The sequence below is a fragment of the Orycteropus afer genome, unplaced genomic scaffold (genome assembly GCF_000298275.1).
Source record: "Orycteropus afer afer isolate SDZICR_OR568_19922 unplaced genomic scaffold, OryAfe1.0 scaffold00087, whole genome shotgun sequence".
Classification (NCBI taxonomy): Eukaryota; Metazoa; Chordata; class Mammalia; order Tubulidentata; family Orycteropodidae; genus Orycteropus; species Orycteropus afer.
In genome coordinates, this window is record NW_006921674.1 from 3,305,629 (window position 1) to 3,320,576 (window position 14,948).

At 36.8% G+C, this 14,948-nt stretch overlaps 1 protein-coding gene across 1 annotated transcript in view; it reads right to left on the bottom strand.

The window, feature by feature from the left end:
- MMS22L (MMS22 like, DNA repair protein) overlaps nucleotides 1-14,948 on the bottom strand; it is a 191,066-nt gene that overhangs the window by 27,595 nt on the left and 148,523 nt on the right. The window contains exons 15-18 of the mRNA XM_042781136.1: nucleotides 10,583-10,733; nucleotides 8,606-8,757; nucleotides 7,230-7,372; nucleotides 1,060-1,219 (exon numbers count right to left, since the gene is read on the bottom strand). Of these exons, the coding sequence (XP_042637070.1) occupies nucleotides 1,060-1,219; nucleotides 7,230-7,372; nucleotides 8,606-8,757; nucleotides 10,583-10,733 (606 nt within the window). The remainder of the gene's footprint in view (nucleotides 1-1,059; nucleotides 1,220-7,229; nucleotides 7,373-8,605; nucleotides 8,758-10,582; nucleotides 10,734-14,948) is intronic.

A 14,948-nucleotide genomic window follows, 5' to 3' on the forward strand; every position in this document is an offset into this window, starting at 1 on the left:
TTCCGTAGTGATACTGCCTCGGAAACCCAAGGAGGGGTCGCTATGAGTCGGGGCCGACTCGATGGCACATAACAACAACAACAACAACAACAACAGTAATTTATAAACCTAAATGTTGAAACATTTATAAATCTACATTTTATTTAGTTAAATTTATAATAAATTCTTACTTACATTCTGCTTTAAAATTAAGATGTCTGAATTGCTATAATAGCTTTCACTACATTCCACATCATCCATATTTACACATTTTCACATTCTCCTTTATATCTTTCAAAACAAAGATAAAAGGTTTCAGACAGCCCAAATCAGGTTTATTCATATGTTCACAAGATCAAAGGAAACAGATATAAGGTGTTGGCCACAGAGAAACACCAAAAAAACTTAAAATACTTAAATTATGTATAGAACTTCTAAGGAAATCTTTCTCATTTCCCTTTATCTGGTTCCTATTTTTGGTTAGCAACGAAGTTTCAGTGAACAAAGATATTCAAATTACTGAGTCCCTAAAGCAGGATGAACTCAGCTGTTATAGAACAGAGAGAGAAAAATATTTTTTTTTGAAAGGAGAAAGCACAGTATTGTGAGAAGCAAGATTGGAAGCATAAATATCTTCAGTGTTGTAGTAAATCCTCCCCTGATCGCCTTCATGCAGAGCACAGCACAAAATGGAAGGACGTGATGACTTTCTGATGTTTTCACTTTAACACTTAAAGTATAGATAAGCATTAAAAAGGACCATTTTAGTTATTCAAAATGAGTGATTCATAACAGACTATTGATATACACAATTAGTATTGGCATATTTTATATATTGATCATAGCTAATTTACATTTTAATATAAGCATATAAATCAAGAAATGTAATGAAAGCAGATGGAACAAAGCAGAGAAATCTGAAATCAACGTGAATTATTTTCAGGTGAATCACTGTATTGTAGACTATTCTTAGGATGGTATGGACATCCTTAACTAGTGTATTTCTACCTACTATCTACCATGATGCTATAGGTTCAGCCTAAGAAGTGTTACTAGCAAAATAATGTCAGGAATACCTACCCATCATTCCATAAGTCAGCTGCAGTCCTGCACTGGAAAGTTTTTTTCCCAAATAAGGCTTTATGTATTTTAAAACTTCACCAAGATATTCTAAGGATTTTGTGACCATGGCAGATTTATCAGACAGTGTCTGCTGGTTCCTGTAAGTTATACCAACAGCCTAAAAATAAGGGAAAACATGATTTAGCTTTCCAAACTTTACACAATACAGACTTTGATGAAAAATAATGTCTCTCTCCACACACACACAGGCGCACATGTGCACGTGCGCACACACACACACACACACATATCCTTTCTTACATTTAAGTCTTCATTCTTTACTTACTAATAAAAGTTTACAACAATTAAAATGCAAATGAAAAAAAATTAAGCCTTACCTTTTATAATTAAAATGAAGGTTAAAAGACAAAGCACTACTAAAAGGAAACACAGAACTGATACACAAGAATCTTATAACCAAATCAGATCAAGACTTCCAAACAGGTTAGCTTATATTTCTAGATTATATCTGGGAATGCAAAATCTTCAAATTCCTACAGGTAAGACCTACACGTAAGGTTACCAAACTCCTACAAGAAAGCCCTCCTACTTCATTCAGCTCTATAGTATGAATCAATATTTCTCCTAGAATTTTCTTTATGAATCATGAGATGCCACTTTGACATTCTCAGAGGAAAAAAAAAAAAAAGAATCAGGCAGAGAGGACAGAGATGGTAAACTGGAGAAGTGATAGAGAAAGGCATAAAGCTGGTGAGTGAAGGGGACCGAAATTGTGAAATGAGGCAGTGATCGAAGAACAGTGAGGTGGGGAAAAAAACAGAAATATATGAGAGAATAAGTTGGGCAAAGGTGGAAATAAGCAAGAAGAGTTGATAAACTGCAAAAATAACAAAGACCAGGTGTTTGAGGAGAATGGTAACATTTTCAAATCATTTCTGGGGATCTGAAATGTATTTCAAAGACTCACTTAGTAACAGGAGTGGTACTGATTTACTATTTTCTCTGCAGCTCTCAGCAGATAAGACAAAAGAGAGAAAGCGGGTACTTGCACTGAGCAAGGGTGAGGGCTGGTAGGTGTGACCAAAAGACATAGGTGATAGGACTATGAGGGTGTTGTAAGAATAATTGAAATGAGGCCCTCAATGGGTCATATTAAAGTGGACAGGGAGGGAAGCAAGGCCTTGAGAAGATAGAGAAAAGGGAGTGGTTGAAAAACAGATCAGGAAGTTGCTCAGAATCGTGGAGGGACAAACGGTGGTAGGCAAAAAGCTTTCAGATGCTCCAAGTGATGGCCCAATGCAGGGTGTAATCATGGGAGTGAAGGACTGAAGCAGAACAGAAGTGAAGATCTCTAAATACTACTGGAGATGCTTTGCAATCAGTTTAAAATAAGTTATTCACAGTGGTTAAAGTTGACTGTGTTGATAATAAAATGTGGAATGGATGAAACACTGAGGTGGGTAAATAAGTCATAAATTTAATGAATCTTTTTTTCTTCTTTTTAGTTTTCTGCCCTTAGTTCTCCACACGTCTCTCCCTGTATCAGAAGTTCTCAAACTTCTGGTCTTCATTCCCTTCCTACACTTAAAAATTGAGGATCCTATAGAGCTAACTGTTACTAGGGTTATTTCTAGTGATATCAGAAATTAAGAGAAAAAAATCAATTTAAACAGAAAAAAACTGTTTACTAATTCTTACAAAAACCAAACTCACTGCCAACGACTTGATTTGAGTCATAGCAACCCCTCCTTGGGTTTCCAAGGCAGTATCACTATGGAAGTAGATTGCCCAGTCTTCCTTCCCAGGAGTGGCTGGTGGGTTTGAATAGCCAGCCTTCTGGTTAGCAGTCAAATGACTTAGGCACTACGCCACCTGTGGTGGTTATGTTGTGTGTCAACTTGGCTGGGCCTGGTTGAGTGGCTGGGCAGCTGGTGGTAGTTATTCCCCATGAGGAGACTGGCAATCAACTTCACGGTGAAATCTACCACAAGCAGCTAAGGAGCTGCCTTTGGGATGTAGTCTGCTTCCTGTATATAAGGAGAAGCCTTGGGAACGATTTCTAGCCTACGGCTTGGACCCTGCATATAGCTGTGTCATTGCTCAGCAGCCTGCTATGCTCTGCCGACTTTGGGACTTAGAATGGACTTAAGTTAATGGCCTGCCGTGTGGTTTGGTAACATCCGGACTGTGCCTTTTTACTTGTCAACCTTGGGCTTCTCAGCCTCAGCAGCTAGCAGCCGTCTTGAGTGAAGAAATGCCTCGAGCTCCAGTGGGCCAGGAGCAGAAGGCAGAGCTGGACCCCAAGACTGAGGGGCTTTTACCCAGCCCCTAGAGCCTGGCACTTTGAACTTGGACTTACAGCCTCCAAACTGTACGAGAGTAAACTCCTGTTTGTTAAGGCCATCCCATTTGTGATATATTCTTGTCAGAGCAGCACTAGGTAACCAGAACACCACCAGAGATAATAAATATTTTAACATATATAACATATTTTTAATGAAAAATAACTATCTTAAAAAACTTAGTGGGAAGACTTTTTTCTTTTTACATTTTTGTAAACCACTTTAGTATCTGGCTTAATAACAAAATAGCTAGATTCTCTTATCTGCTTTTGCATATGAATTGTTGTGATATGTTACAGATAAAGAAAATCTAGCCTCCTCACATATATGTAGTTAGAGGAGGAGGCAGTAGTATTTTAATAGCTTTTGCAGGTAACAACGGTTCCTCTTTGATGTTACACCAACTCTTGGTAAGTGTTATTTCTGAAAGGTTGGTTGCAATATGGAATCTGAAACCATGTCAATGAGTGTTTCATAGTCACATTGAACGATATTGATCTATCTGTCACTTGAATGATCTTTCAGCCATGTATGCTTTCGCAAAAGCCTAGTTTGGTCATATGGAAAATTTTGACCACATTATCCATATCTAAAAAAAAAATCACTTCGTTTAATGCTTCCTTCAATCTCATCAGAAATCTTTAAATATTGGTAAGCTCTCAAGCTCACAAAGGAAGACTTTGGAGTTTTCAAAAATTCCAATTTTCTTAAAAACTCTAACTATATTATTGGCAACAAATACTGTCATTCATTTTTGAAAAAAAGTCTGCCAAATATTCAAGTCTGAATAATCACAGTTTGTCAGTTGTTCTTTCAAGATAAAAGTAACTAGTTCAATGTGCAATTCAAATAATCATTCAAATACTTTAATCACACTTCCATTGTCTCCCACAAAATATTAAAAAGATGTATATTCAAGGATTAGAATTTAATATAATTAATAATTATATTGCTTCATTAAAGATATTAAGGGGGATTGGCTTCTTTTTTTTCTGTGAGTGCATGGCACGAGAAAATAATGTCTACTAGTATAATTTTGGGCAAAAGTATTGATTTGTGCTAAAGCTTTTGTACTATAGGTGCAAATGTCAACACAGTTTTAACCTCATAGGACCTCCTGAAAAGGTCTCAGTAATTCCCAGGAGTCTATGAACCACACGTTTGAGAACCAGTGCCCCAGACATCTCAATCATTCTCTGTATTTAGCCTTTCACCTCTCTGACTAGTAGACATGTATTTTTCACTCAGTACCTTGGCATAGTGCCTAATGCATCTGACTGCTAACCAGATGGCTGGCAGTTCAAACCCACCAGCCATTCCTTGGAAGGAAGGTTGGGTAATCTACTTCTGTAGTGATACTGCCTCAGAAACCCATAGGGTTGCTATAAGTCGGGTCCAACTCGATGGCAGCGAGTCTGGTTTGGTTTGTCTACCTTAACTATCACTACTCATGTGTCATACTATCATTTCTGTGCAGAAGAGTTAGTATAGCAGGCCTAAGATTGCTTCTTTAGAAAGGACTGTTTGCAAGGTTGGCCCTTGGCTGGTATCTGGAAACTTAAGATTTTGGGAGATTCCGATGATAAAAATAGCTCGCTATCCCTAAAATGTTGGTACAAACAGTATGTTTTATGCTGAATGTCTGCTTTCTGTTTATGAGCCTCAAATTTTGCAAAGTACTAGGCAGAAGGTGACTATGTGATCAGCCCCCATAAAAACTTGAGTACCAATGAGCTTCTTGGTAGACATTTAACATGTGTTTTCATCACATTTCATTGCTGGAAGAACAAAGCACATTCTTTGTGACTTCACTGGGAGAAGACTCCTGAAAGCTCTTAGTGAGTTTCTCCAAACTTTATCCCATGCATTTTTTCTCTTTGTTGACTGTGGTTTGTATTCTTCTGCTGTAATAAATCATGGCTATATGTGTGACTATATCAAGTCCCTTGTATCCTCCTCATAAGTTAAAGAGTCTGGGGGTAATCATGTAGACCCTTGATGCAACTTCAAAACTGAACTCCTCCCCTACTGCTACCTCATCTTAAATCACGATGCTCCTATTTTCCTAGTTATACATAGTATTTATTCCATATCCACTTAGGAGTTCCATAACCATTCAAAATTCAAATCTTGTTAGATCTCATTAGTTTCCAGCTGATACTTCTCCCCAACATTCAGTCTATTCTATTGTTCCTAATTGTCTTAAACTCATTTGGTCAAATCAAATCTACTTGAAAACTTAGAAAGCCTTCACAAAATTCACAGGATAAAATCTGAATTATTTATACCAACATGCTCTGAATTCTTAACTTACTGATTGATCTATCAACTAACTGGCACTTAGCATATACCACCTTATATTATTATTTTAAGGAGCCCTGGTGGCACAAAGATTGAAGCACTCAGCTGTCAACCAAAAGGACTGTGGTTTGAACCCATCAGTCACTCTGCAGGAGAAAGATGTGGTAGTCAGCTCCGTAAAGATTTACAGCCTTGGAAATCCTATGGGGCAGTTCTACTCTCTTCTACAGGGTTACTGTGAATCAGAACTGACTTGAAGGCAATGGGTTTTGGTCTTCTTATTATTTTAACCTTTGTGTGTATCTTACATTCTCAGTCAAGTATAAGTCCTCTGAGGTCAAGGACCAATTATTTTGGCTCTTCAAATATCTAAGAAATCCCAGTCTAATATTATCCAGCATTTAAAAAACAATTATGAATAATGAAAGAGAAATAAATTCAACTGGATCAAATTAGGGGATCCTCTGAAAACTATCAGTGGACTTGTACCTCCTGTCTGATCCAATATAGTTTAACCACCATAAAACCCAAACCAAACTCACTGCCGTCAAGTCAGATCCAACTCATAGCGACCCCTCCTTGGGTTTTCAAGGAGGTATCACTACAGAAGTAGATTGCTCAGTCTTCCTTCCAAGTAGTAGCTGGTGGGTTTGAACCGCCAGCCTTCCGGTTAGCAGTCAAATGCCTTAGGCACTACACCACCAGAGGTGTTTAATTAATTATAGATTGGGAGACAACTGACAACTATTACCAAATATTTTCAGAATTTATCTATCATTCCCAGTTGTACTTTAACTTAATGGAAATCAATGGAAAATTTTTCATTGTTAACTTATTGGTTATAATTTTCATTGCTGTTAACACCAATTACTCTGTGGAAAACTAAACCACCTTTACTCTGAATAGCTTATAAAAAACACTAATCCAAGGACATTAACAACCTCAACTATACTGTAAAACAAAGAATATCATAAAGATACATTTCTATAGAATTAATAATTAAATACAATGTTGAATGGGACTATACCATGTAGACAAAACAAAACAAAAAAATTCTTTAAAGACTTTAACACACTATCATATGAAGTAGTTGGCACTTATAATGAACACACTATAATTTTACTGTATCGCTATTTGCTACAGGGTAATAAACATTATTAACCTAGAACTATTCTGGACCCTATACAAAGAAATTTAGTTCCTAAGTACCTGAAAAACATTGTTAGCCAGCAATTTCAGCAATCAGACATTCCCACAATTTAGTTCAGCCTTATAAGTCTCTTATGCAGCATTTTTAAAGTTATTTTCCATTAACTCTAATTTTTTGCTGTCCTTAAGAATGAATTGTACTATATCTTAGACTCAAATGTTTCCTCCTCTAGAATTCTGTAGTGGAATGAAACCAGTAATATGATCCAATTTAAAATAATTCATTATATAGAAAATCTTTTCAGGAACACTTTATGTTTTTCTAAAAAATAATTGTAACAGATCTAGACAATTATGCCAATAAATGAAAAATACCTCAAGGAATTGAGCAAGTGCTTTTTTAGGGTCTTCTAAGGTAGTTAAATATTCAACTTGAGACTTTGAGAAAATACTCTTTACTTCTGGCAGTTTAAACAGCAACCTTGTCAGTTCAGTCAACTGTTCCATGTATTCTTTCTCTGTTAAAACAGAAAATAAATAAATATATTGTTGTTGTTGTTGTTATGTGCCGTCGAGTCAGCCCTGACTCATAGCGACCCCTCCTTGGGTTTCCGAGGCAGTATCACTACGGAAGTAGGATTGCCCAACCTTCCTTCCGAGGAGTGGCTGGTGGGTTTGAACCGCCAGCCTTCTGGTTAGCAGACAAGTGCTTTAGCCACTATGCTACCAGAGCTCCTAAATAAATATATATATACATAGAAAGAGAGAGTGAGAACAATAATGGGAGGTATCATTTATTTATAACATGTTGTTGTTGTTGTTGTTGTTATTTGCCGTCGAGTCGGACCCGACTCATGGCGACCCTTCCTTGGGTTTCCGAGGCAGTATCACTACGGAAGCAGATTGCCCCATCTTCCTTCCGGGGAGTGGCTGGTGGGTTTGAACCGCCAGCCTTCTGGTTAGCAGTCATGTGCCTTAGGCACTATGCTACCAGAGCTCCCATTTATAACATGCTCTCTTTTAAAATTCTAATTTCCACAAAATTCAAGGACTTTGAATTAACTTCCTCTTACTAAGCAAATGTTTCATTTAAAACAAAAAGCAAACTAAACAAAAATGTACTTGTGAAAATCTTAGCCTCAAAAGTTACTCATGTAAAACAAGTGATGTAATAAATTATCATAGTAAATTTGAAGTACTTTTCAGTATTATCTTTGTGCACATTTACAAAATGGCATGTTCTACGGGCAATCAGAACAATAAGGGAAACAATGAAAATCTTGAAAGTTTAAGTATCACTCATTGAATAACAAACAGTAAAGCAGAAAAAAAGGCAAAATTCAAAATTGGATATTTTTTCTTTTTAGGGTGATCACAGTGTGATATCTGGTTAATATTTTCAGGTTTCTACTTCTTTTGTGTGATCAGTTTCTTTAGGGGGAAAATATAGCTTGTCACCTGAGGGGCAAGTTTTTGGTCTTGACTTCCAAGGAAACAAGTTCTTTTATCTTTATAGAAAAGAAATTTATTATCTATAGTAACAGGAAAATAATAAGAGACAGGTTATAAATGGAAATAAAATTCTGCTTATATTCATACCAATATACAAATTTATTTCACATATTTTCTATTAATTTTTGAAACAAATACTAAATTTTAAACACATTTTACTATAGAGAAAGCAAAAAGCTTTATATGCATATACAAACAATCAAAAAAACAAAAACATAACCCAGGAATACTTAACTTACCAACTGCCTGTTCAGGATGTGTATCACTGAACAAATCATCAGGCACAGAGAAATTTTTTATATACATTTGTAAAACACAACGGATCCATGATCTTACAGTTAAGGCTTGGAAAGACACAACGTCTGAATGAGAGAGTGCCTCACATAATGTGCTATAAAAATAAATTGATGGTTATTAGAAAGATACAACAACATATTTCCCGAGTACAGAGATTAAGAAGAAAAACACTATAACATCCCCTGCTCCTTGGCTTCACTTATTTTTCAGTCAAACACTCTAATGTAGACAAGGATTGCTGAAAATGAACACTACAAATATACATAAAAAGGTATTTCAGATAAATATACTCGTTTTCATTTACAGTTTTCTCTTTTTAACATTCTTTTTTTCCACTGATGGTATATGTATAGGCTTATGCCCAGGGATAGGTAAGAAAGACTATGGCTAAAATGAGAAAAGCAACGGGCTTATAATGAGCTACGTGAGAGAATACTGAAGAAAGAAGCACGTAGATAACCCAACAGTGTCATTTAGAGTAAGTAAAGACAGAAGAGGGCACGAACATATAACCAAACCTATTGCCACTGAGTTGCATTTCAACTCATAATGACACTTACTCACTCTCACTCACTCTCTGCTCTCAAGCTGATTCTGCTCAGCAACCCCTACTTGGTTTTCAAGGCGCTATCTCTACAGAAGTAGATTTGCCCAATCTTTCTTCCAAGAAGTGGCTGGTGGGTTTGAACTGCCAGCCTTCTGGTTAGCAGTCAAATGCCTTAGGCACTACCCCACCAGAGCTCTCAATGACAGTACAGTACAGTAAAATTGCTCCAAAGGGTTTGCAAGGCCTCATCTTTCTCCAGTGGAGTGGCTGGGTGGGATTGAACTCCCAATCTTTTAACTGGCAACCAAATACTTTAACCACTGCTCCACAAGGGCTCCTTTGAATATAAGTTGTCATAAAAGAGAACATGGCATAGAAAAACTCAGACTGGCCACTTATGTAACCTTAGCAAAGCTACTTGTTAACATCTTTGCATTTCACTTTCTTCAACTATTACTAATAAACCAGTATTATTTCAAAACCCAAAATTATTGCAAAACATTTCAATAAAAGCAATAAATTATATAAATGTTATCATTATAGAATTCTCAAGCTACAAGGGACCTTTAAAGTAATTTAATTGAAAATGAACTCCCTTACTGTACAAATGAAAGCCCAATGAGAAAACAGGTACTTAATGACTCTGCTTAATAAGCTTCCTTGTAAGAAGAATTACCTCACCAACTATATTTCTTTCATTTTCATTAACAGGCAACTCAGACAAGAACTATATACACTGGCCTCTTAAGATTTGTATACTTATCTTATTATCCCTCATCTTGATGTTCTAATCTAAATCTTCCTGATCACACTACACTATTTCTATTTTAACTTTATTATAGATTTTTACTATTGAGGTAAGTCAAACCTCTTGTTTAAAATGGCAGGAGACACTTATACATAAAGAAACTAATGGTCAGAGGTCAGGGAAACAAAGTGGCTTGTTCCTGATCGCACAACAGTTAAATCTAAGTATCTAGCTGTCAAAAAGAAATAGTTACCATTAAATCTAAAACTACAACAATATCAGTGTCTTACAGATTCAGCAATATTACTGTATAATATTTTTTACAATGCTGAGTGTAGTAAGGTCATTTTTAGATGAGAGTAAGGGAGTACAACAGAAAGTTTTGAAAAAGGCCTTAACCAGCAAAATTGGGGAAGAAAATAAAATAAGTAAATAAACCCATAAGCTAGCCTTTCTACTATTACCAGTGTCAAAACACTGATGTCCTCAAAAGCAAAACAAAAAAAAAAATTCCACAGTGAAACTACGTAGTTCAGTTTTCATTTGTGAAAATTCTTCCTCAGGGTACTCATCTATGTGGGCTTGCACTAAAGTAATGTGCAAGCCTTAAATAAAAGCACTTACCTATTTTGTAGGACATGACTTAAATATCGTGCTACAACTTGGGGCCACATGATATCATCCCAACCAAAAAGTCGAATTACTGATATAACTGGCTGAGGCTGAAGATCTGATGGAGCTGTACTGGGCATGTCCATGGCCAAAAAAGTAAAGTCTGGATTAAAAATGAGATAAACTTATGATGAGAAAAAAATTTTTTTTAACTTTTTCTCCCTGTCAAAATTGTGTTAATATGATGGGGAAAAAAAAAAAAAAAATCAGTTCTAAATAATACAATGTCATATTTAGAAAGGTAGAACAAATAAATCTCTAAAATGGAACTAAATCCACCTTGTCAAAGAAATTTCTGCAGCATCACCTAATCCTCCAGTCAAAGGTCTAGGATGATCTATCTTAGTACCATCATTATGGATCTATAATGACTCCCTCAAGTCACAAAATCTAAGCCTGATGTTTTTGCTAATGTGCCTCCCTCATTCCAAAGATCATTAAAAAAAGGTCTAGCATCTACTATTCTCCAATTACTCTAATTTTTACTTGCCATCTGTCCCAGAGGATAGTTGTCTCTCACCTTAGCCGCTGGAATTCTCTTCTATTAAACAGTACTCTCTTACAATCAGTGGCACTCCATGTCCTTCAGAACCCACTAAGTCTAGGAACTAGGATGTTTAACAAAACAACTTTATTTTGTGATTTCTTGGGAATTCACCAACTTAATGTGTACTATATTATGTTTGTGAATAAGTTGCTCATTAAGCACTGTTTCCTATGTAGCTCTCTCAAATAGCAGTTGTTTATTACTTCACTCCCCCCATACCACTTGACTTACAGACAGGGTTAAATTTCCTACTTGGTCTATATTGCTGCTCTAGACCATTCTCCAACCCTCTCCCTGAAACTCTTGGTTTTGAGTCTCATATCATCAGATTATTCCTTGCTGAATTGATATACTGTTTCCTAGTCCATCTCCTCTTATCCCTTGAAGATTGTAGCTCACTATCATTTTCTCCAACAGCATTTGTGTTGTAATCCTTGATGATATTTCTTCCACTATCCTGGCCTCTCCATTCCTTAAACTTCTTCCTCCAATGAATTTATCTTCCCCTTTGCTTTGGCCACTCATTCCCATGGTGTTAAGCAGAGACCTTGTCATTACCAGTAATCACTATCTTTTTATGGTTTCAACCACAAGTACCCCCCACACTCTCTCTTAGACTACAAACTGCCTTTCCAACTCTCATCATCTAGGACCCCAACTCCAGCAATTCTTTGACTCCACCAAGATCTACAATCTCCTGATCCTACAAATTTTTCCCTATCCCTCACTACCTTTGTGCCCTCCCTCTCTTTCCTCTTTAGGCAGCTCAGATTACAAGGTACATTATTATAATCATATGTGCATATCCTCAGCTGCTTTGCTCCTGTCTTGATTCATTGTACTTGCCTGGAAAAAACCACCATCTGTTTAATTCCAACTCTCAGTCTTCTATTTATTCTCACTTTAATAAATAAATATGACCACAAACTTCAAGTAACATTCCTACTACATTTACTTAATCCATTCAGTCTTATTCTGTTAGAGGACTTTTGCAATACTTTCTCTCCTCTCTCCTTTAATAAAGCCAACTCCTCTTCTTCCATCCTTACATTCAGCCAATGACCTTACTTACTACTTCAGAGAGAACTGAGAAACAACCAGAGAACTGTTACAAACTTGTACCACATCTACCCAGCTACCTCCATCTGTGCCCATTTACTCTGCTTGCTTTTCGGCTACGAAAGATGAACTGAGGCCAACTGTTCTACAGGATCCCACCTTCTCTCGAGTAAAAAATACACGTCTTCAGTATCACAAAAATTGCCTTCACTCCGGATCAGTCTCATCAGAATTATAAATGTGCTGAGTTATAAAACTGCTCCCATGTTATTAAAAACCAACAACAAAACAAAAATCTCTTTGATTACACTTCTCCATCTAATAACACCCCCATTTTTCTACTTTTCTTATATAGTGATACTCTTTTAAAAAGTTTATCTATATTTGCAGATTGCAATTCTTCTCTTCATGTTTTCTCTTGAATCATCTTCCATCAGGCCTTTCTTGCCTCCTCTTACTTGACCCATTAGCAACATTTGATTTGGGTGATCACTTCCCATTCTTTGAAATGCTCTGTCATTTGGTTTCCAGGGTGCCCTGGAACTTAGATACTAAGACACAACAGTGCAAAAATTAAGCACTTGGCTGTTGAATCAAAGGCTGGTTTGAACCCACCCAGAAGCTCTGTAAGAGAAAGTACTGCTTCTGTAAAGATTATGGCCAAGAAAACCCCCCGGGGCAGTTCTGCTCTGTCACATGGGGCTGCTGTGAGTCAAAAATCAGCTTTACGGTACACATCAGTAACACACTTTCTCAGTTTGTCCTCTTACCACACCGGTACTTTCAGTCTCTTTTCCTGGTTTCTCCTTATCTTACAAATCTGAACATGGAATCCCTAGAATCTAGTCATTGACTGTTTTATCTATACTGTCGATGATTCCATCTAGTTTCATGGCTTTGAAAACAATGTATACATGGATAGCTTCCAAATGTAAATCTCCAGCTTGGACCTCTTCAATGAACAATAGGCTCACTATCCAAGTGGCTACTTAATACCCCTATTTGGATATCTCAAAAAAATATGCCCCAAACCAAACTGCTAACCTCCCCCTGTAAAATCTGCTTCTACCACAATCTTTCTCATCTCAGGAAATGACAGCTCCATCCACTTAACTGCTGAAATAAAAACCTTGTGTTATCCTAACTCCTCTCTTTAACGATTTTCCTCCTCATGTCTTATACACTTAGTAAATTCTGTCAGCTCAACTTTCAAAATACCTTCTCTACCTTCAGATCAGGAGTCTGACTACTTCTTACCACCTCTACTGCTACCTCCTTAGCCCAAGAAACTCTCTTTTTGAACTACTGCAATTCTTTCCTAATTAGCCTCCCAGCCCTTAACTCCACGCCCTTACCTTCCTATAGTCTATTCTCAACCTAGCAAGTCAGAGGGATCATACCACTTCTCTGCCCAAATCTTTCTTACAGCGTCTAATCTCAGAGCAAAAGCAAAAGTCTCTACAACTGTTTATAAACAACCTCAGGAAATAGCTCTCCATTACCTCCTGACTACATTTATGATTATTCTCTTCCTTTCTCACTCCACACGAGTCATTATGGCCTTCTTATAGTTCCGCGAACACACAAGGCCTCTTCCTGTCTCTGTCTTCTACATAGTTTGGTCTCTCAGCCCCTTCAGGTCTTTGCTCAAATGCTACTTACTCAGAGAGGCTTTCCTGATCTGTCTATTTAAAATTACACTTTGCTCCCTGGCCTTGCCAGATCTCTCATCCTCATCTGTATTTTCAATGGTCTCCATAGCACATAAGACCACCTATTATAAATTTTACTAATTTATTTAGTTTTTGGTCTTTCCCTACTAGAATATAAATTTTATGAAGTATAGGTATTCTTGTTCCTTTTTCCACTGGTGTATCCCCAATGCCTATAAAGGTGGGAATCCAATGAATATATATATATGTTTTTAAATGAAATCACTCTTTCCTAAATTAAACTATCAAGTCTATTTTATGAGCCCACACATATTTTGCTTTAGTATTTATAGATAATCTACTTTCAGAACCTAGGACAGCACTGGCCAAAATGAGGTGTCATTTGTTGGTTGAGTGGGTGTTGGGGTGGTGAATTTAAGAAAGGTTAGTTATATAGTTTAATAAAGACTGCTTTGGCTGGTGGGTTTGAACTGCCAGCCTTCTGGTTAGCAGTGAAATGCCTTAGGTACTATGCCACGAGAGCTTCTGTTCTGGTTAAACAGTCATTGCTCTGGCAAAAAAGAAAAAAAAAAAAATGAGTATTTATTTTCCCAAACATTACAGTAGTTGAAAATCTGCTGTGTGTTATGATTTCTCAATCTATCATTGTATAAAAAAGTCTTAATTATTTAGGCAGCTACCAGAATTCAAAGGAGCCCTGGTAAGGCAGTGGTTAAGCGCTCAGCTGCTAACTGGTGGTTTGAAACTGCTGCTCCATGGGAGAAAGATGTGGCAGTCTGCTTCTGTGAAGATTATAGCACCTTGGAAATCATATAGGGGCAGTTCTACTCTGTCCTATAGGGTTATGAGTTGGAATTGACTCAATGGCAAGAGGTCAGTAAACCAGAATTCAAGATCATTTGAAAACTTTTATCATTCAGTCTTTTATGTAATGTTTTTAGCTCAGCTTTCCTCATTTACACCAAAGTAAAATAAACCTTGGTTAAGATTTTAGGTTTTGAGGAATATTACATTTAAATACAATGTTGTTGTTGGCTGC